The sequence below is a fragment of the Oncorhynchus mykiss genome, chromosome 19 (assembly GCF_013265735.2).
Source record: "Oncorhynchus mykiss isolate Arlee chromosome 19, USDA_OmykA_1.1, whole genome shotgun sequence".
Classification (NCBI taxonomy): Eukaryota; Metazoa; Chordata; class Actinopteri; order Salmoniformes; family Salmonidae; genus Oncorhynchus; species Oncorhynchus mykiss.
The window spans coordinates 28,908,573-28,929,887 of NC_048583.1; the positions used below are offsets into that span (position 1 = coordinate 28,908,573).

The following is a 21,315-nucleotide window of genomic DNA, read 5'->3' on the forward strand; positions in this document are numbered from 1 at the left end:
CTCTCACTCTCACTCTCACTCTCTCTCAATCTCTCAGGCCAGACCTGGTGGACTATGGTGGCCTGAAGAAGTCCAACCCAACCCATAACCTCCAGAATGCCTTCAATGTAGCAGAGCAGAAGCTTGGCGTGACCAAACTGTTAGACCCCGAAGGCAAGTTACAATTTCATGTTCCCTCATCTAGAACTATGGGCCATTTTCCCAGACACAGATTAAACCTAGACCTGGACTAAAAAGCTTAATGGATAATCTCTATTGAAATAGCTTTTAAGTCCAGGACTACGCTTTACCTGTGTTCGGGTAACCGGTCCTTTCTAGTCTTTATGAGCTGAACTCAAGGCTGAAATAAAAGAGTCCAGTGATCTTCTAACTTTCATGGACTGTCTGTTTGTTTGCAGATGTGTTCACGGAGAACCCAGATGAGAAGTCCATCATCACATATGTTGTAGCATTCTACCACTACTTCTCCAAGATGAAGGCACTAGCAGTGGAGGGGAAGAGAGTTGGCAAGGTAAGGATGGGATAAATAATGCAGTGTGTATATGCTTGTGTGTGTGCGTGTGTACATCCGTGCTTGCTTTGTTTACCCAAACATCAAAGCGCTTGGGTAACCTCACCCTCTGTGTCCATCCTTTAGGTGCTAGACCATGCCATAGAGACAGAGAAGATGATTGACAAGTACGAGACCCTATCGTCAGACCTGCTGATGTGGATAGAGCAGACCATCATCGTCCTGAACAACCGTAAACTGGCCAACTCTCTAACTGGTGTCCAGCAGCAGCTCCAAGCTTTCAACTCCTACCGCACAGTGGAGAAACCACCCAAGTTAGTCACACCAGCATGCCTTAATACAATATACCCCAACTAGGGTTGCACAAATCCACTATATTTTCCCCCAAAACATCAAGTTTTTCTAGAAATCCTCCATGAATCCTCCAAATGCGAAACTGGGAATTTGGGGAACATTTCCGCAAGTTTGTAACACTAGTTCTAGCATGAAAACACGTCTGATACCATTCCACTTGTCCCGCTCCAGCCATTACCACAAGCCCGTCTTCCCCAATTAAGGTGCCACCAACCTCCTGTGCTGGTCAACAAGTACTGGTTCTGACACAGTGTTTATTGTTTTGTCTGTGATGGACAAGGTTCCAGGAGAAAGGTCACCTTGAGATGCTGCTGTTCACAATCCAGAGCCGTATGAGAGCCAACAACCAGAGGGTATACACCCCGAAGGACGGGGCTCTAGTGGCTGATATCAACAGGGTAAGAGACCTGGGTTTTCAGTAATACTGAAACAAAGAGTGTAAGTTTGATTTAGTCGGCTGGTTCCGTACTTACTGACGCTATTTTGAGTCTGCCAGGATTCAGGAATGGAGGAGACACATTTAGTCAATTCAGTAATGGGTCATTTATTAACCGACAAAGCTAACAAGCACAAAGATAGAATAATTACTTATTATAACGAGATCCTACGGTAGCCAGCTGGCACTTTAAACAACCATGTTGCCCTCTGCAGGCCTGGGAGCACCTAGAACGCGAGGAGCATGAGAGGGAGCGTGTCCTGAGAGACGAGCTGATTCGCCAGGAGAAGCTGGAGCAGATGGCCAGACGCTTTGACAGGAAAGCTGCCATGAGAGAGACCTGGCTACTGGAGAACCAGAGACTGGTGGCACAGGTAATATGTCCACTTGGACAGCACACCTTCACACATATAGTCCATAACAAAACAGACATGCGCTATTCATTTTGGGGCCAATTCAGAGCTGAGATAAGTGGACCGAAATTCCTTCATTGATGTCAGTGGAATAATTGAGCGAAAACTTTTACAGATCTCAAGTCAGAATACCCTCCTTCTCCAAATAGACATACGTAACAGTTTAACCTCTTCACCTCTGAAACATCCCCCACCTTCCCCCTTCAGGACAACTTTGGCTACGACCTGCCGGCGGTGGAAGCGGCGAAGAAGAAGCACGACGCCATCGAGACGGACATCGCTGCCTACGAGGAACGCATCCAGGGCATAGTGGCTATCTCGAAAGAGCTGCAGTCTGAGCTCTACCATGACGCCAAGCGCATCGACGTGCGCAAGGACAACATCCTGAGGCTACGGGATTACCTACTGGAACTATTGAATGCTCGCAGAGCACGCCTGGACAAGAACCTCACCCTGCAGAGGATCTTCCAGGAGATGTTGTACATTATCAACTGGATCGATGAGATGAAGGTAGATTATTAATAGTAGGGTCATAGAAATGATGTATCGAAGGTGACTTGCAGAATTATAGATGTTGATAGTACATGTTGTTTTCACTATATCTAGCCCCTGCTGCAATCGAACCTATAACCCTTGTGTTACTTGCTAGCTAACCCACTGAGCCATTGGAAACAGACATCATAGGCCAGAGGTCGGCAACAGGTGGTCCGTAGGCCCAAAAACTTTTTTGGGACCCCCAAAGTTTTAGTATTATATATATATATATATAGAGAGAGAGAGTTTGGACATTTTTGTTTGAAAATTGGCCCGCGACTGAATCTAGTTGCCTACCACTGTGCAGAATCTATAAATTATGAATCTGAAAAAGCCATGTTGGTTAAAGGTTAGAATCTATATTCATACAGAAGAATATGTTAGCTTTCTCCCTGCTATAGCTATAGATGTAGGATTTCATTTAATCACTCTTTTGTTGCTGAGAATTTTCCTGCACCAGGAAATGCAGATGTATTCATGATGTTCATAAATTCACTGAAAACCCACACTAACACATGGTTATATTAACAGTATTGCACTTTAGCCTAACCACCTATCAAGCATCATTATGGACTAAACGTTCACATCCCGTTTCTGCAGTAATATTTTGTTGCGACAAAACTACGGGTCAAATTACGCTCCCACATCTGTACGCCAGAACATTCCTTTGCCATGTTTGACCCCTTCCTTACCCCCGCCACCTCTTCCTCTCAACCCTGACCCCTGAACCTGTGGTATGTCCCCAGGCTCGGCTCCTGTCTCCTGACTTTGGGAAGCACCTGTTGGAGGTGGAGGACCTGCTCCAGAAGCATGCTCTGGTGGAGGCTGACATCGCAGTGCAGGCAGAGAGAGTTCACAACGCCAATGCAGCTGCTCTCAAGTTTGCCAATGGAGACAGTGAGTGCAGTCGACTTTCCTATTCATTGAATTGTCCCTCCTTAGCAACTGGTCTTGTACTTGGACCGTACATCCCATCTAACAAAAGAGGGTAACACTTTACATTATCCTTTTTAGCATACCTAGATGTTAAGTGTAATCCAACAGATACCTTCAGGTGAAGTGTAACCCAAGAGATACCTTCATCCGATGACGTGGATGTCGATTAAGGCAGCCCCCCCTGCACCTCTCTGATTCAGAGGGGTTAGGGGTTAAATGTGGAAGACACATTTCAGTTGAATGCGTTCCGTTGTATAACTGACTATGTATCGCCCTTTCCCTTTCTTTCCCTTTCTAACGTGTAACCCGAAAGATACCTTCATGTCAAGTATTAACCCAAAAGACACAGTACATAATCATGCCAAAAAGCTCTTGTTTTTAAATCTTCCCCCGTCCTCACCTCCCAGGCTACAAGCCCTGTGACCCCCAGGTGATTAAGGACCGGGTGCAACACCTAGACCTGTGTTACCAGGAGCTGTGTGCCCTGGCAGCCCAGCGCCGTGCCCGACTGGAGCAGTCCCGACGCCTCTGGAACTTCTTCTGGGAGGTATGTAGGCTACAGAGGTAGGCAACTGAAAGGTCTTACCCTTAAGCAAGGGCCTACGGCAGGGGCGACGCACTGCGGCGGACCCTGTCCTCCAACCTCTCCGTGGGTTTCTCAAGGGGTTTTTGTGATAATTGACTATAAAATATATCTGCTTTTTTTCTTATAAAGAAAAATGCACATTTCAGTGTCTCTGTGATAAATGACTATGAAGTGTACCTTGTTTTATCTTAGATGGCCGAGCTGGAGAGCTGGATCAAGGAGAAGGAGCACATCCTCTCCTCGCTGGACTACGGCAAGGACCTGACCAGTGTGCTGACTCTGCAGAGCAAACACAGTGCCTTCGAGGACGAGCTGGGGGCCCGCCGTGTCCACTTGCGGGAGATCATGGATGAAGGAGACAAGATAATCCAGGCTGGACACTTCGACACACCACAAGTAACTTTTTTCCCCCCACGTTGACTGTATTTCTTTTGTTTGTAACTGTCTATACCATGTGTTTATACATGTCTTTAATATATGTATGCACATGGCCACAAATACAATGTGCCCATGGGGACAATAAAGTCATATTTTTTTTGTTTATGTTATCGTAAGGTCGGGGATCGCATGGAGGATGTGAGGAGGCAGTGGCAGCAGCTGGAGGAGCTGGCGGCGTTCAGAAGGCAGAACCTTCAGGACACCCAGAGGTTCTTCCAGTTCCAGGGAGAGGCTGATGACCTGAAGGCCTGGCTGCTGGATGCCAAGAGGCAGATGACTAGTGATGAAGTGGGTCATGATGAGTATACCACCCAGAGGCTGCTGAAGAGACACAGAGGCCTAAGGGACAGCGTGGCCAAGAACGGAGCCACCATTGACGCTCTGACCAAACAGGTAAAATACCTGACTGACCAAATGGCTGGTTCTTGCCTATAAAACCTGTGCTACTATACTCTACATAGCTTTACAATTCGGATCTACTAGATTATGTTAGCATCATGATTTTAACCGCTAGTTGTCACATATGTGTATATTTGTTGAAATTCGTCCAGATTAATCTTACTGTTTTTAATGCTGTTTTTATTGTAAGAGCTCTGATGATTTCCCCAGATTTCCCCAATGTATTTATTACATATGGCTAATAAACCTAGAACTTTCTGTGACCAGGCGGCGGCGCTACCCGAGGAGCTGCGTAACACGCCAGACATCCAGAGACGTCTGACGGAAATCAGAGACCTGTACATGGAGCTGATGTCCCTGTGCGACATGCGACAGAAGAAGCTGGATGATGCCATGGCCCTGTACATCATCTTCAGCGAGACAGACGCCTGTGAGCTGTGGATGGGCGAGAAGGAGACCTGGCTGGTAGGGCTGGATGTGCCTGAGAAACTAGAGGATTTGGAGGTGGTGCAGAACAGGTACAAACCACAGATATGACGTCATGTCATATTGTTGGGGTACCAGCAATGTTAAACAGTACATTTACAGTTGTATAAATCTGACACCAATCACATCTCTATCAGATCTCTGCAAATGCGGGTTACAGTTTTGACTGACTGATGGGCATTGGTCGCTTCTCTGAATGTAACCTGCTTGCTCTGGTACATACTGTTTGATTTAGTGCTTACAATTTCTTTCCTTCCCAGGTTGAGTATACTTTCTTCAGACATGGCTAACGTCCAGTCACGGGTTGATGATGTCAACAAAGCAGTGAAGCAGCTTGAGGACAGCAGGCACCCTCGTACCAAAGAGGTGAAGGAATGCCAGACGAGACTAAATAAGAGGTGAGACTCATGATGATGTGATGTTCATGTGTAGATGTAGTATACACTCGTAGCAAAAAGGACATGTCGTCATTATGATCCACAGTCTACAGTAACATTAGTATTAACCCTCTGGTCTGTCTCTTTCTCTTCCAGGTGGGAGGCCTTCAAGGCCATGTTTGAAGAGAGGAAGCGGAAGGTGGACTCTGCTCTCAGCTACCACAACTATGGCCTGGAGTGTGACGAGACAGAGTCCTGGATTCGAGACAAAACCCGGGTCATCGAATCCACCCAGGAACTGGGCAATGATCTGAACGCTGTCATGACCATCCAGAGGAAACTCTATGGCATGGAGCGCGACCTGGCCGCCATCGGAGACAAGCTCACCTTCCTGCGGAGTGAGGCGGACCAGCTGGCCAAGGATCACCCGGACAACGCTGCAGACATCCTGGCTAGACGAGCCGAGCTGGACGCAGCCTGGGATAACCTGAAGGCCACCCTGAAGGACCGGGAGGTATGTGTGTGCATGCGTGCGTATCTTTGTGCGTGTGTGTCTGTGTCGGGAAAAAAGCAGAAAACACATTTTTGTGGTTGCACTTCTCCATAACAAATGGACTAATACAGTTGTATTGTAGGAGTCTCTGGGAGAGGTGTCCAAGCTGCAGAACTTCCTGCAGGACATGGATGACTTCCAGTCCTGGCTCTTCAAGACCCAGAAGTCTGTGGCGTCCGAGGACATGCCTGAGACTCTGCCCCAGGCAGAGCAGCTGCTGAGTCTCCATGACGCCGTGCATGATGACATGGGCACACACGAGGAGGACTACTACAAGGTTAGTTTCAAGTTGTGAAGTTTGTTAAGAACAGTGGGGATAGTTTTACAAAGAGTTGTCAAGGCAGTGACAAAAAAATTGGATCCTGTGGGACTCCGTTAGTAAGATCGTGGTGCTAGTGATGCCAGGGTCGTGGGTTGGATTCCTGCTGGAGCCACATATACTGAAATGTTTACAGTCACTGCACTGTAAGTTGCTTGGATAAAAATGTCTGCTAAATGGCATATTATGATTATTATTACGTTAGGTGAGGGACATGGGCGTGGCGGTGACCCAGGGCCAGCTGGATGACCCTCAATACCAGGAGTTGGACAAGAGGCTGAAGGGTCTGGACCGCGGCTGGGACGAGCTCCACAAGATGTGGGATAGTAGGAAGGGCTTCCTGGACCAGGGCCTGGGATTCCAGCAGTTCATGAGGGACGCCAAGCAGGTGGAGACCATCCTCAACAACCAGGTGAGATAAACCAACGTTGTGATACCAGGTTGTTATATTGAAAGAAAGCAATTGTTGTCCTTAACCTGGTTTCCATCCAACCGTTTTATGTGAATAAAGTATAGGCTGTCACAGCCTGATGGAAACAGCACATTTTTCGGTAAACTTTCCCAATGTCGACAAAACAAAAATTCCCTAGACGACGTGGGATCTTTTGTGTTGGTAAGATTAATTATGTGAGAAATAGCGGTGGAAACGCTTTTATGGGCAGGTATTGATAGGGTAGTACATACGGCCCAGTACATCACTGGGGCCGAGCTCCCTACCATCCTGGAACTCTATACCAGGCGGTGGCAGAGGAAGGCCCAAAACATGGTCAAAGAATCAAGCCATAAGACTTGTAAACAAGACTGCTAAATAGATCATCAAATGGCTACCTGGACTACCTGCATTGACCCTTTTTCGTACTAACTCTCTTGCACTGACTCTATGCACACACACTTTACCCACACACTCACACAGTAAGTATTCAGACCTTTTGCTTTTGAGACTCGAAATTGAGCTCAGGTGCATTCTGTTTCCATTGATCCTCCTTGATTAGAGTCCACCTGTGGTAAATTCAATTGATTGGACATGATTTGGAAAGGCGCACAGCTGTCTATATAAGGTCCCACAGTTAGCAGTGCATGTCAGAGCAAAAACCAACCCATGAGGTCGAAAATAATTGTCCGTAGAGCTCTGAAACAGGATTGTGTCAAGGCACAGATCTGGGGAAGGGTATCAAAACATTTCTGCAGCATTGAAGGTCCCCAAGAACACAGTGGCCTCCATCATTCTTAAATGGAAGAGGTTTGGAACCACCAAGACTCTTTCTAGAGCTGGCCACCCGGCCAAACTGAGCAATCGAGGGAGAAGGGCCTTGGTCAGGGAGGTGACCAAGAATCCAATGGTCACTCTGACAGAGATCCAGTTCCTCTGTGGAGATTGGAAAATCTTCCAGAAGGACAACCATCTCTGCAGCACTCCACCAATCAGGCCTTTATTGTAGAGTGACCAGACGGAAGCCACTCTTCAGGAAAAGGCACATGACAGCCCACTTGGAGTTTGCCAAAAGGCACCTAAAGACTTTCTGACCATGAGAAACAAGATTATTTGGTCTGATGAAACCAAGATTGAACTCTTTGGTCTGAATGCCAAGAGTCACATCTGGAGGAAACCTGGCACCATCCCTACGGTGAAGCATGGTGGAAGAATCATCATGTTGTGGGGATGTTTTTCAGTGGCAGGGTCTGGGAGACTAGTCAGGATCAAGGGAAATATGAATGGAGCAATGTACAGAGAGATAGATCATTGATGAAAACTTGCTCCAGAGCGCCCAGGACCTCAGACTGGGGCAAAGGTTCACCTTCCAATAGGACAACGACCCTAAGCACTCAGCCAAGACAATGCAGAAGTGGCTTCAGGACAAGTCTCTGAATGTCTTTGCGGAGCCCAGCCAGAGCCCAGACTTGAACACAATCAAATTTCAATGGAGAGAGCTGAAAATAGCTGTGCAGTAACACTCCTCATCCAACCTGACAGAGCTTGAGAGGATTTGCAGAGAAGAATGGGAGAAACTCCCCAAATACAGGTGTGCCAAGCTTGCAGCTTGACTCGAGGCTGTAATCGCTGCCTGTAAATGTGATGTTTAAGTTTTTTATTTTGAATAAATGTGCCAAAATTTCTAAAAACATGTTTTGCTTTGTCATTATAGGATATTGTGTGTAGATTGATGCGGGGGAAAACAATTTGATCCGTTTTGGAATAAAGCTGTAACGTAACAAAATGTGGAAAAAGTCAAGGGGTCTGAATACTTTCTGAATGCGTTGTATAGTCATGCTACTTTTACTTTATTTTTATTCCTTATTCACTGTGTATTTATTCCTCGTGTCACTATTTATATTTTTCTATTGTATCATTAACTCAGCATAGTTTGAAATGGACCGGTAAGTAAAAACTTGATTTGAATTAGAATTTAATAACATGGCAAGCGATGCAATACGACTTGGGAAAGCACGCAGTTTATTAGGCTACAGATGAAATTGGTTTTGAACTTCACAGGTAGGTGAATGTGCAAGGTGACGATAATGCAATAATATATGTCATTTAGCAGACGCTTTTATCTATTATGTATAGATGTATCTATTATGTATAGATGTATCTATTATGTATCTATTATTATGAGCTTGATGCCCCTTTCCAATAAATATTGAGTCTTATTCTGGTAACATAACGATCGATGCTTGGTTGCCGTTTGACAAATAAAAATAATCTCGCTCTTTTGTCTATAATAATCTCATCATATAGGCTATACCCACACTGTAAATGCGAGCTGTTGGCTAGAGCGCACGTGCCAACACCGGAGTGGTCACGTTCGATATACAGTGCCTTGCGAAAGTATTCGGCCCCCTTGAACTTTGCAACCTTTTGCCACATTTCAGGCTTCAAACATAAAGATATAAAACTGTATTTTTTTGTGAAGAATCAACAACAAGTGGGACACAATCATGAAGTGGAACAACATTTATTGGATATTTCAAACTTTTTTAACAAATCAAAAACTGAAAAATTGGGCGTGTAAAATTATTCAGCCCCCTTAAGTTAATACTTTGTAGTGCAGCAAACTCTCTCCAGAAGTTCAGTGAGGATCTCTGAATGATCCAAATCCAACCTAAATGACTAATGATGATAAATACAATCCACCTGTGTGTAATCAAGTCTCCGTATAAATGCACCTGCACTGTGATAGTCTCAGAGGTCCGTTAAAAGCGCAGAGAGCATCATGAAGAACAAGGAACACACCAGGCAGGTCCGAGATACTGTTGTGAAGAAGTTTAAAGCCGGATTTGGATACAAAAAGATTTCCCAAGCTTTAAACATCCCAAGGAGCACTGTGCAAGCGATAATATTGAAATGGAAGGAGTATCAGACCACTGCAAATCTACCAAGACCTGGCCGTCCCTCTAAACTTTCAGCTCATACAAGGAGAAGACTGATCAGAGATGCAGCCAAGAGGCCCATGATCACTCTGGATGAACTGCAGAGATCTACAGCTGAGGTGGGAGACTCTGTCCATAGGACAACAATCAGTCATATATTGCACAAATCTGGCCTTTATGGAAGAGTGGCAAGAAGAAAGCCATTTCTTAAAGATATCCATAAAAAGTGTCATTTAAAGTTTGCCACAAGCCACCTGGGAGACACACCAAACATGTGGAAGAAGGAGCTCTGGTCAGATGAAACCAAAATTGAACTTTTTGGCAACAATGCAAAACGTTATGTTTGGCGTAAAAGCAACACAGCTCATCACCCTGACCACACCATCCCCACTGTCAAACATGGTGGTTGCAGCATCATGGTTTGGGCCTGCTTTTCTTCAGCAGGGACAGGGAAGATGGTTAAAATTGATGGGAAGATGGGATGGAGCCAAATACAGGACCATTCTGGAAGAAAACCTGATGGTGTCTGCAAAAGACCTGAGACTGGGACGGAGATTTGTCTTCCAACAAGACAAAACATACAGCAAAATCTACAATGGAATGGTTCAAAAATAAACATATCCAGGTGTTAGAATGGCCAAGTCAAAGTCCAGACCTAAATCCAATCGAGAACCTGTGGAGAGAACTGAAAACTGCTGTTCACAAATGCTCTCCATCCAACCTCACTGAGCTCGAGCTGTTTTGCAAGGAGGAATGGGAAAAAATGTCAGTCTCTCGATGTGCAAAACTGATAGAGACATACCCCAAGCGACTTACAGCTGTAATCGCAGCAAAAGGTGGCGCTACAAAGTATTAACTTAAGGGGGCTGAATAATTTTGCACGCCCAATTTTTCAGTTTTTGATTTGTTAAAAAAGTTTGAAATATCCAATAAATGTCGTTCCACTTCATGATTGTGTCCCACTTGTTGTTGATTCTTCACAAAAAAATACAGTTTTATATCTTTATGTTTGAAGCCTGAAATGTGGCAAAAGTTCGCAAAGTTCAAGGGGGCTGAATACTTTCGCAAGGCACTGTATATATATTTAAAACAATGTGACGTCAGTGGAGTTGAAAATGTGAGTTTAAGTTGTTTTTTTCATTCTGAACATGGAAATTGAACTGCAAAAGTTTTTTTTATGTGCACTACGTCATCACCCACAGCCGTTTTGTCCACAACAAGTCAATTTGATGGAAATACATCTCTGGTGGGAAAATACGCATATTGTTTCATGTGGATTATAGAATATTCCCATGGAAATCTGTCGCCAATTGGATGGAAACCTAGCTAATTACTAACTTAGCGAAATAAAGGTTTACATACGTATGAAGATAAACCAATAATATTGTGATTTCCCCTTTACTACAGTATACCATTTCCCTGTTGTCTTTGTATTGTGTTTTTATTGTGGGTTTTACTGTGAATGCTGGAGTGAGTATGATTTTCGATGTATTCATTACACATGGCAAATAACGTTTTTAACATTTAAACATGGAATATGAATAGAGTTAAAAACCCCAATGAAAATCGAAAACTGTAAAGCAGAAAGTGAACAATTTGAAGGGTGCTGTGCTATGTTTGTGACTGTGGTGGGTCAAGAGTACATTGATGTAGCTTATCTTCTGTTAGTCAGCACCAAACGTAATGGTTGTGGATTCTTTCTTTTTTTACTTCAGGAGTACACTCTGGCCCACACGGACAAGCCTGACACCCTGGACGGAGCAGAGCAGGCCCTGAAGAGACACGAGGACTTTGTCTGCACCATGGACGCGAACATAGAGAAGATCGCCAGCATGCTGGAGGGGGGACAGAAATTGGTTGACAGGGGGAACCTCTACTCCCCCAGGGTCCAAGATAAGATGGACCTAATCCATGACAGGTTAGTCTTGGATCTTTTTCTGCTCTAATATCTGCTTGATTAATAAAATTAAAATAAATAACTATAAATGAATACAAATGGCTCTCTTTCATTCAATTAATTCTAATGTCAGCCATGGGTTTATAAGAGGATCTGTCTGTACATATTGTAATGAACTTTCACAGAGAAAATCTCTACTTTATTTTATCTGACCTATTGACCTATACTTGTTTTGTCTGTTCCCTCAGTAGTGAGTGTTAATCACATACTGTAGTTCAGCTAGCTATCATACTTCCACTTTAAGGAGCATGAAACACATAGTCTGTGTCCCAAATGGCACCCCATTCCCTTCATAGTGCAGTACTTCCTACGTAGAGCCCTATGTGTCCTGGCTAAAACTAGTGCACTGTAAAGAGAATGGGGTGCCATTTGGGACGTAGACATACTGTACAGTAGTTCAGCTTGCTATTAGCCTGCCATTCTGAGTCAGCTAGGTCAGCAATACATAATTCGTGTTAACATTGTTCTAGTGGAGGGGGGAGAGGCGAGGGAGGGAGCTCCTTCTCCCATTAACACACACCATTATCATCCCATCCGGCTTCACTCTACTCTGCTGGGAGGGAGACGGTTGGAGGGCACCGGGTGCCTGCTATGATGGGTATTGATCGCAGAGAGAGTTTTCTTCAACCCAGAGGAGGTAGTGATAGCTATACTGAGAGATCAGGAGGGGTGGGGGGGCTGTGGAAGTAAGGTCTTTAGTAAATACTCTTTACTGTGTGGCGCTGGGGCTGGAACTGGAAAGGTTCATTAGAGGGGATTGCATGTGTTGTTTACACCCTACCATCAGTCTTTGTTGTGGGGACTTGGGTCATGTTCATTAGGCACCAAACTGAGAAAAATGGACTGAAACAGGGAGGGACTCGAATAAGAGATGCTCGTTTTAGTTGTCTTTTCAAACATTGAGTCTAACGTGTTGTTCTGTTGTGTCTGTGTGTTTTCGATCTGCAGGTACCACAAGAACAGAGACAAAGCCAACGAGGTTACAGGGGTACTCAAGGATAACCGTGATCTTCAACACTTCCTGCAAAACACACAGGATGTAAGATATTTTATTCATTTTTTGGTAACACGATACAGCAAATGTGTTCCTGTCTTACTTCTTACTACTGTTCTTGTCTGTGCTGACTCTGTGTTGATCTCCGTCTCTCTATCCTCCACCTCGCCACTCCCTCTCTCTATCCTCTCCACTCCCTCATTCCATCCTCTCCCTCTCCCTCTCCACTCCCTCTCCCCATCCTCTCCGTCTCCGTTCCATCCTCTCCCTCTCCACTCCCTCTCCCCATCCTCTCCCTCTCCACTCCCTCTCTCCATCCTCTCAACTATCCTTTCTCAATCCGCCTCTCACCTCCATCTCCCCACCCCTCCATCCTCTCCTCTCCCCCTCTCAATCCCTATGTCCATCCGCCCCCCCCCCCCTCTCCATACCCTCTCTCCTCTCCCTCTCTCCAGCTCACTCTGTGGATAAACGAGAAGATGTTGACGGCTCAGGACGTGTCGTATGACGGGGACAGGAACATTCACACCAAGTGGAAGAAACATCAGGCCTTCATGGCTGAGCTGTCCTCCAACAAAGACTGGCTGAACAAAATAGACCAGGTGTGTGTGTGTGTGTGTGTGTGTGTGTGTGTGTGTGTGTGTGTGTGTGTGTGTGTGTGTGTGTGTGTGCGCGCGCGCAAGGTGCAAAGTGACGTAGCTACACTGAGCTGTCAGAGCCTGTACACTCGCTCCACTACAGTATCAGTTTCTATGTGTCCTTGTGGTCACATCCTTGCTATATGCCACATGGTGTAATAAGTAAGAATATTGTCCATGTGACGTTTTAACATCAACCCTGCTCTTCGCAAAGGCATCTAGCTGAACTGGCTTCGGTTTCTGTTCTCTTAACATGCTTATTTTGGATTGAAATAGTAATATACAAAGCGAGCCAGAATGTCCCAAAAGGCATGATCTTCTGTTTGTGGATCGTGAGGCAGCTTAATGTACACGTACACCCACTGGACATGACGCTAGTCTATCCCAGTAACCATATAGCCTACTTGAATTATTCCTGGTGCACATCCCATCCATATTACTTCTCATACATGTGCCACAGACGCTGATGGATGATATAACAAGTATGAGCGTTTCCCCTGTGTCCTTTCTAACGCTGTCCCGTCTTCTCATCCACAGGAGGGTCAGGAGCTGATGGATGCCAAACCTGAGTTCGAGCCCATCGTGACAGAGCGTCTGGCGAAGCTGCACGAGCTGTGGGACAAGCTGGAGTCCACTGCCGAGGACAAGGCCCGTCTGTTGTTTGATGCTAACCGCTCCGAGCTGTTTGACCAGAGTCAGGCCGACATCAAGAAGTGGCTGGCTGAGCTGCAGAAGGAGCTACAGGGAGACGAGGAGGTCAAGGACCTCACAAACGCTAACATCCTGCTCAAGAAGCACCAGGTGTGTGTGTGTGTGAAGGGGTGTGTCTGTCTAATGTCCCTCCCCCAGTTTCGGAGGTTGATCAAACAATAACACTTTAGACTCCGGACCAAAAGCCGTAGAGTTCCAATCTTCTTGTTGAGTCTATCCAGCCACTAGTTTAACCCCCCCCCCCCCCCCCTCCTCCTCTAGCAAACAGAGAACCAGGTGCGTGACCGTGCGCGGGAGCTGGAAGAGCTCCAGAAGGCTGTCGAGAAGCACGGAGGCCTAGCCGGGAGCAGGGAGGACCAGCTTGAGACTGAGCAGCAAGCTATCCAGATGGACTTCCAGCAGCTCCTCAACCCCCTGTCCCAGCGCAGGGGCAAGCTGGAGGCAGCCAAGTCCGTGCACCAGTTCTACAGGGACCTGGCTGATGAGATTGTGAGGATGCCTTTCAGATTATCATCATCGCCACTACGGCGCTGTTGTTTCCACCTGAAACGTGTCAGAATGCTTCCTCAGAGAAATGCTGACATGAACACTATGTGTTTCACCGTTCTGTTCTCTCTCCTTTTCTCTCTCTATCGCAGCTCTGGGTCGAGGAGAGGTTGCCCCTTGCGATGTCAGATGAACACGGCAACAATCTCCAAGCGGTCCAAATGCTGTTGAAGAAGAACCAGACATTACAGAGGGAGATGGAGGGTCACCAGCCCCGGGTGGATGAGGTGTTGGAGCGTGGCCGGAGGATGACATCGGCCGCAACAGAGGCGGGCGGGCCGGAGGCTGAGCGTATTGGACAGCAGGTGTGCACCTGCTCACGATTGCACGTGCACATGCCCGTGCACACTTCTTGTTTTCTACCCTGTGTCCCGTCTCCTCGCCCTCTGTTCCTTCCACCTCTTCCCATTTTTTGCTTGTTTTCAACAGTTGGTTTTTGAAAAAGGTGTGTTACTGATACTGTTTTTGTTATGTATTGTGTCCCTGATTCCAGGTGAAGGAGCTGGAGGAGGTGTGGTCTCGGCTGCAGGATGAGATGGCTAAGAGGAGAGACAGGCTGAACGGATCTAACCTGGCCCAACAGTACTTTAATGACGCTGATGAAGCTGAGGCCTGGATAGGAGAGGAGGAGCTATACATGATCACTGATGAGAAAGCCAAGGTAAGGAGGCTGAGTGGAGGAGAGGAAATGGGAGGAGAGATGGGAGAGGAGGGGAGGAGGCTGAGATTTGAATAGAAGAGCAGGAACTCTACATGATTGCTGATGAGAAGGCCAAGGCATTGTACTCCAAATATATTTACAACGATAAAGTTGATCTTATGGACTGTCAGTCCTTGCAACGATAGCTCCACTGGTGAATCGAGAGTGGTGACATTTGTCCAATCTCATCCCTCATAGTAAACCAAGCGGTGGGGATGCTGTTTGGCTGAAAAAAAAACATATAAAAGATTGTGGCTTTAAAGTGTTCATTTCTCCCCCTCTCCACCTCTCTTAAGGATGAGCGGGGAGCCATGTTGATGTTGAAGCGTCACCTGATCATGAAGGAGGCTGTAGATGACTACTCAGACGCCATCCAGAAGCTGGCTGACCGCGCACAGAAGATGCTCAACGAGGACCACCCTGATGGGTGAGTGGAACCTAGATATTTAGGGTTCAGTCAGCTTACCTTGGGTACTACAGTATAGTACAGTATAGTACCACAGTATAGTATCACTACCTCCTCTGTAGGCCTCAGACTATGTTGCATACATGTGGAGAATCCTCCCTTTTTAGGATTGGTCTCTTGTTCCTCACTGTGTAACAGTATTGAGAGTGATGGGTGTGGTTACGATTGGGTCCCTTACCATACAAAGATCAGACAGCTATGATACATCTTGATGCATGATGATGACTTGTCTCCTCTTGTCAGTCACTCGCTCTTTCTCTCCCTCTCCCTTCCTCCCTCCCGATAGTGAGTCTGTCATCCGTCGTCAGGGCCAGGTAGATAAGCAGTACGCTGGTCTGAAGGACATGGCAGAGGACCGCAGGAGGAAGCTGGACCATGCCTATCATCACTTCCTGCTGAGCCGAGAGGTGGAGGATCTGGAGCACTTGATCGCTGAGAGGGATGTGGTGGCCTCCTCCCAGGAGATGGGACAGGACCTGGACCATGTCACGGTGAGGGTGGAATACATACCAAATACAGAGGCCAGGGATTCTCAGTCTAGGACCTCTGGAGGGTTTCTATGAGCTTCCATGGGGTTCTTGAAAAAGCGCGGGGGGGGGGGGGGGGGGGGGGGGAGACGATCGAGTTAATGGGTCTTTCTAGGTGGCTGAAGGGATGGAGAATGGTCCAAGCACGAATGTGAAGTCACACCTTGCATTGGTTCTCTCTGTAATGTTCTGTATTCTCATGGAGTATATCCAAGCTTGAGAGCTCTTGTGATTGAGCTCTCGTATTTTTGAAACTATTTCCTTTTTCTTTTCCCTCCCCAAATCTAAACCGTCCAGCTCCTGAGGGACAAGTTCCGTGACTTTGCCCGGGAGACAGGGACGGTGGGGCAGGAGCGTGTGGACTATGTGAATCAGACCATAGACGAACTGATTGAGGCGGGCCACACAGAGGCTTCTGCCATGGCCGAGTGGAAGGACAGCGTCAATGAGAGCTGGGCTGACCTGCTGGAACTCATAGACACTCGCGCTCAGCTCCTACAAGCCTCATATGACCTGCTCAAGTGAGTCTGGACACAATTGGTTGGCAAATAGTCCATTAATGCCCCTAACTGTTTTTGGCTTTGTATGCCTAGGCTCAAACACACAAGACAAACACACAAGGCAAACACAAGACAATCATTTGTCATTTTTTTAGACAGTGAAGACGTTTAATTTTTCCTTTCATAGACAGTTGAGATCTGACTTCTGACAGATTACAGTTGTATACTACAGTAGTGGTACAGTGAGTGCTCAGCAGTGAATGCCCTGGTGGTTCTCAGGTACTTCGATGATGGGAAGGAGCTGGTGGCTCAGATCCAGGAGAAACATAATGAGATTCCTGCTGACCTGGGAGAAGACTTCAGCAAGGCAGATACGTTCCACCGCATGCACGCCGCCTTCGAGAGGGACATCAGCGCCCTGGGAAAACAGGTACACCTTAACCCTCTACTACCTGGGGAGCCTGGAGTTTGTTTGAGAGGTCAATGGGAGAGGCAGCGTTAAGATATTAAGAGGTGTTATGCTGATTTAGAGATAGGACTTAGTGTACAGCCATGTACATTTCAAGTTATATCAAGGTGAGTAGTTGTAAGACAGCATTTGTTTTTGTATGCCTTGGTGGCCTCCCTGTAACAACACATTGCAATAACACTGAACGCCAGTCGTGATTGGAGTCGCTCGAATCCGTCTCGAAGGACGATAAAGAAAATATGGGAAATGGGATTGAAAGTCTTCTACATCGAGGGTGTCGTGGTTCATTTCTGTATTATCAAATGAGGAGAGACAAACTCATCACACAAGTCAGAGTTATACTTAAACTACATCTTTATTCACATATTAATAAGGAAAGCATGTCACACCACACACACAAGTGAATGATGTGAGTGCTCTGCAGTTACGATGGCTGGTCAACGAACCACTCTTAGATGATTCATTGAGCGCCCCGACACAAAGGATACAAAGATCTTTTAAATGGCAAGATCGGTGGCAGAGTCTACATGACAAACAACAGATGTGTGGAATGGGTCACAAGGTTAGGATTCGTATGAAAGAAATGAATAATTCACAGCAGACAGTATCTGCTGTAAAAACTGTTCTCATTGTTTGGAAACCAGGGTCTGGCCCCAAAAACAAGGTTCCCCTCATCATTATACACACCTGAGCCATCTCCGCCCTGGTACCAACCAGTACACAAACACCAACTCATGCTATGGAATGCGGTCTTTAGGTTAAATCACCAAAGGCATTGTAAATCCACTGTGAGCATTAAGCCCCCAGAGGCCCAACTCAGAAGACTACGCACAGATGAGTGTTCTAAGAGCCCTATTATATTCCATAAAACAACCATTTGATGCAATAACAGTATTATAACACCATCTTGTACTTTTGCTCTCACAAGGGTTGCTCTCTCATAATCACCTCCATAGAGATTCTATATCTAAGTTCATCACCGCAACCTCCCTCCTCCTCCCCCACCAGGTGCAGCAATTCCAGGAGACAGCGGTCCGTCTGCATGCCCAGTACGCTGGGGACCAGGCTGTGGAGATCCAGACCCAGGAGAAGGAGGTGGTGGAGGCCTGGAAAGCCTTGCTGGATGCCTGTGACGGCCGCAGGAGACGCCTGGAGGAGACAGCTGATAAGTTCCGCTTCTTCACCATGGTTCGAGACCTCATGGCCTGGATGGAGAGCACCATACAACAGATAGAGACACAGGAGAAACCACGGTAATCTCATGTGACAGACTGTTAACATAAATGCTAGCTAGCTAGTGCAGGCGAAACTTTGTTCTGTGTTCTGAGTTTAAGGTGAACAGGACAGGGGAGGAAAGGGGATCCCATGGCTCTGTTGGTTGGAGCCAGGTATTTGCAACCACAGTTGTGGGTTTAATTGTCACAAGGTGTATACCACACACACTGAATATATGCAGAGAAAAAAATCTTCAAAATGACTAAACAACAGGAAACGGAGGAGAGAGTGGACTGGGGAAACGGAGGGGAGATGGGATGAAGGGAGAAAGGAAGGGTGAGGGGTGGAGGAATAGAGGATGGAGAGATATAGGATAGAGCGATAAAGCTAGATGATCACATGTTGTTTCTACCTCTCTCTCCTCAGGGACGTGTCATCAGTAGAGTTGCTGATGAAATACCACCAAGGGATTATGTCAGAGATCAACCAGCGTGGACCCAAGTTCTCTGAATGTGAGGAGCACGGCAAAGCTCTGCTGGCTCGCAAACACAAAGACTCTGTTGAGGTGAGGAACACCAGGGCTCTATATCAAATCTCCACGCCTCTCCCTTCCCTCAGATCTTCTCCTCCAATGTGTTTTGAGAAGGCGAGGAGAGCGTATGCAAGCAATCAAGTAAAGTTGAATTGGGGAAGAGCCTGGGGCTCTACTAAATTCTTTCAGATATGTGGCTATTTCCGTACCTTGTGACTCTACCTCATTTGAAAACTGAATTCATCTGACCATCCCTATTGCTGTCATCCTCATTCTCTGTCAGATAAGTATTAAGCTGAGCCAGCAGAGGGAGAAGAGAAAGGAAATGATGATCAAGTGGGAGGACCGGTGGGACTGGCTCAGGCTCTGTGAGTACAGCAACAACAACAACCCTCCCTTTTCCCCTCCTTCCTGATACGGTATTATAGATCAGAGTGAACACAAAAACACAAGGCCTGGGTCCATATAGCATACTTACACATCGGTCTTCTCTTGTGTGATGTCCCAGTGTTGGAGGTGTGCCAGTTTGCACGGGATGCCTCGGTGGCGGAGTCGTGGCTCGTGGCTCAGGAGCCATACGTGGCCAGCAAGGACTTGGGACAGACGGTAGACGAGGTGGAGAAACTGCTGAAGAGACATGAAGCCTTTGAGAAGTCCACCGCCACCTGGGAGGAGCGCTTCTCAGCACTGGAGAGACTTACTACGGTATATTGTGGATAGGATTGTGTGTGTGTTTGGGAGGGGGAGGTAGGGGGGGGGGGTGTTGTTTGTTTGTGATCTGTGTAAATCTGTCTCCTTTAGCCGGTTTTTATCCTGATGTCCCCATTTTTCACATTAACAAGTGCAGTGTGTGTGTGTATCTATGCCTTACCTCTATTTGCGGGTGAAAATGACTCCATTCTATGTCTGTGTCTCTCTCTCAGTTGGAGCTGTTGGAGTTGAGGAAGCAGCAGCAGGAGATGCAGCAGATTGTAACAGAGGAGCAGCAGCGCTCACAGATGGAGAGCAGGAGAGAAGACACTGGGTTTGCTGAGGACTCTTCTCAGCTCTACACCATTGAAGAGCAGACACTGGTTCGTACTGAGCTAATGTATGCTGACAAAATGACCATCTCTGACAATATTATTCCCAATCTGTATATAAGGATATGATATTGATTATACATTAAAAAAAAATATATATCATATTCCCTCTCTCCCTCACTCATTTCCCAGCCTGCATCTGGAGCAGTGGTGGAGGCAAGTTCAGGTCAGTTGGAGGGGACAGCAGGTGACTCCACAATGCCCATGCTCTCTGAGATGCAGGAGGCTGGCTTGCAGGAGGCTAGCTCTCTGGAGCTGCTGGATGCCTCTGTGTCTGGACAGACCCTCAGGGAGGGGGAGATCAGGGCCACTACCCTGCCCGCTGAACCCCTCAGTGCTAAGGCTGTTCTGCAGGAGGGCATGCTGGGACGCAAACACGACCTGGAGGCTGCTGGGAAGAAGACTTCTAACAGGTAGATACGAAAATGATTTGCGTAGAATTCAGTTATTTTTTTAGGTCACACTTTATTTGGATAGACCAGATGTTCTATCTGTAGATGCTCTACAGAAGGCCATACAATCAACAAACTATCTGCTCATTAACAACTTCTTGCTAAGGCTATGGTTAGGGTTACGGTGAAGTTTTGGGTTAGGATAAGGGTTAAGGTTAGGGTTAGAGCTAGGGTGAGTAGATAGTGGAAAGGTTAGTGAGTCTGTAGAGCATCTATAGATGGACTATCCACATAACGTGTAACATTCTTGTTATCATTTGGGGTATTATAAGAAGGTACCATTGCACTCACTCGACTGCGGGCTACATTTGATCAGATCCGCGCTAACCAACACCCGCACAACCGCACAAGGGTTGTTTTGGCGGTGTAAGAGGTAAAACTGTGTTAGAACCATCAAATCCACAAGTGGCTCCTTGCTTTAGCTTGCTGTGGACACTGCAATTGGATGCAATGAAACCACCCAACTTTCTAATCGGACAAATCCTATGCAGCCACGTATTCTATTGTCTACACCTCAATTAGACAGATAAACATCCCCCGTCCAAATGAACATGAAAACATGCCTTAAGAGTCAACTTTCTATTGCCGTTTTGAACATCTAACTTGCTAGTGATAATAAGGAAGGGAGTGGTTTGTGACATACAAGAGCAGCCGCTCATCTACATCACATGACCAAAAGTATGTGGTCACCTGCTCGTCAAGCATCTCATTCCAAAATCATGGGCATTAATATGGAGCCTCCACTCTTCTGGGAAGGCTTTCCACTAGATGCTGGAACATTGCTGCAGGGACTTGCTTCCATTCAGCCACAACAA

At 46.5% G+C, this 21,315-nt stretch overlaps 1 protein-coding gene across 3 annotated transcripts in view; it reads left to right on the forward strand.

The window, feature by feature from the left end:
* The window catches only part of sptb (spectrin, beta, erythrocytic), a 58,016-nt gene that overhangs the window by 32,704 nt on the left and 3,997 nt on the right, over window positions 1-21,315 (forward strand). For all 3 annotated transcript variants that reach the window (XM_036954604.1, XM_036954603.1, XM_036954605.1), the window contains 32 exons: window positions 38-153; window positions 399-511; window positions 638-825; window positions 1,146-1,263; window positions 1,517-1,675; window positions 1,922-2,224; window positions 2,995-3,145; window positions 3,592-3,731; window positions 3,963-4,166; window positions 4,326-4,601; window positions 4,875-5,125; window positions 5,354-5,491; window positions 5,627-5,984; window positions 6,106-6,300; window positions 6,548-6,754; window positions 11,427-11,629; window positions 12,617-12,707; window positions 13,118-13,264; window positions 13,838-14,101; window positions 14,273-14,500; window positions 14,650-14,862; window positions 15,051-15,218; window positions 15,554-15,684; window positions 16,010-16,214; window positions 16,548-16,771; window positions 17,030-17,180; window positions 18,228-18,472; window positions 18,861-18,999; window positions 19,250-19,334; window positions 19,475-19,671; window positions 19,890-20,039; window positions 20,181-20,461. In XM_036954604.1, coding sequence (XP_036810499.1) covers window positions 38-153; window positions 399-511; window positions 638-825; window positions 1,146-1,263; window positions 1,517-1,675; window positions 1,922-2,224; window positions 2,995-3,145; window positions 3,592-3,731; window positions 3,963-4,166; window positions 4,326-4,601; window positions 4,875-5,125; window positions 5,354-5,491; window positions 5,627-5,984; window positions 6,106-6,300; window positions 6,548-6,754; window positions 11,427-11,629; window positions 12,617-12,707; window positions 13,118-13,264; window positions 13,838-14,101; window positions 14,273-14,500; window positions 14,650-14,862; window positions 15,051-15,218; window positions 15,554-15,684; window positions 16,010-16,214; window positions 16,548-16,771; window positions 17,030-17,180; window positions 18,228-18,472; window positions 18,861-18,999; window positions 19,250-19,334; window positions 19,475-19,671; window positions 19,890-20,039; window positions 20,181-20,461 — 6,039 coding nt within the window. The remainder of the gene's footprint in view (window positions 1-37; window positions 154-398; window positions 512-637; window positions 826-1,145; window positions 1,264-1,516; window positions 1,676-1,921; window positions 2,225-2,994; window positions 3,146-3,591; window positions 3,732-3,962; window positions 4,167-4,325; window positions 4,602-4,874; window positions 5,126-5,353; window positions 5,492-5,626; window positions 5,985-6,105; window positions 6,301-6,547; window positions 6,755-11,426; window positions 11,630-12,616; window positions 12,708-13,117; window positions 13,265-13,837; window positions 14,102-14,272; window positions 14,501-14,649; window positions 14,863-15,050; window positions 15,219-15,553; window positions 15,685-16,009; window positions 16,215-16,547; window positions 16,772-17,029; window positions 17,181-18,227; window positions 18,473-18,860; window positions 19,000-19,249; window positions 19,335-19,474; window positions 19,672-19,889; window positions 20,040-20,180; window positions 20,462-21,315) is intronic.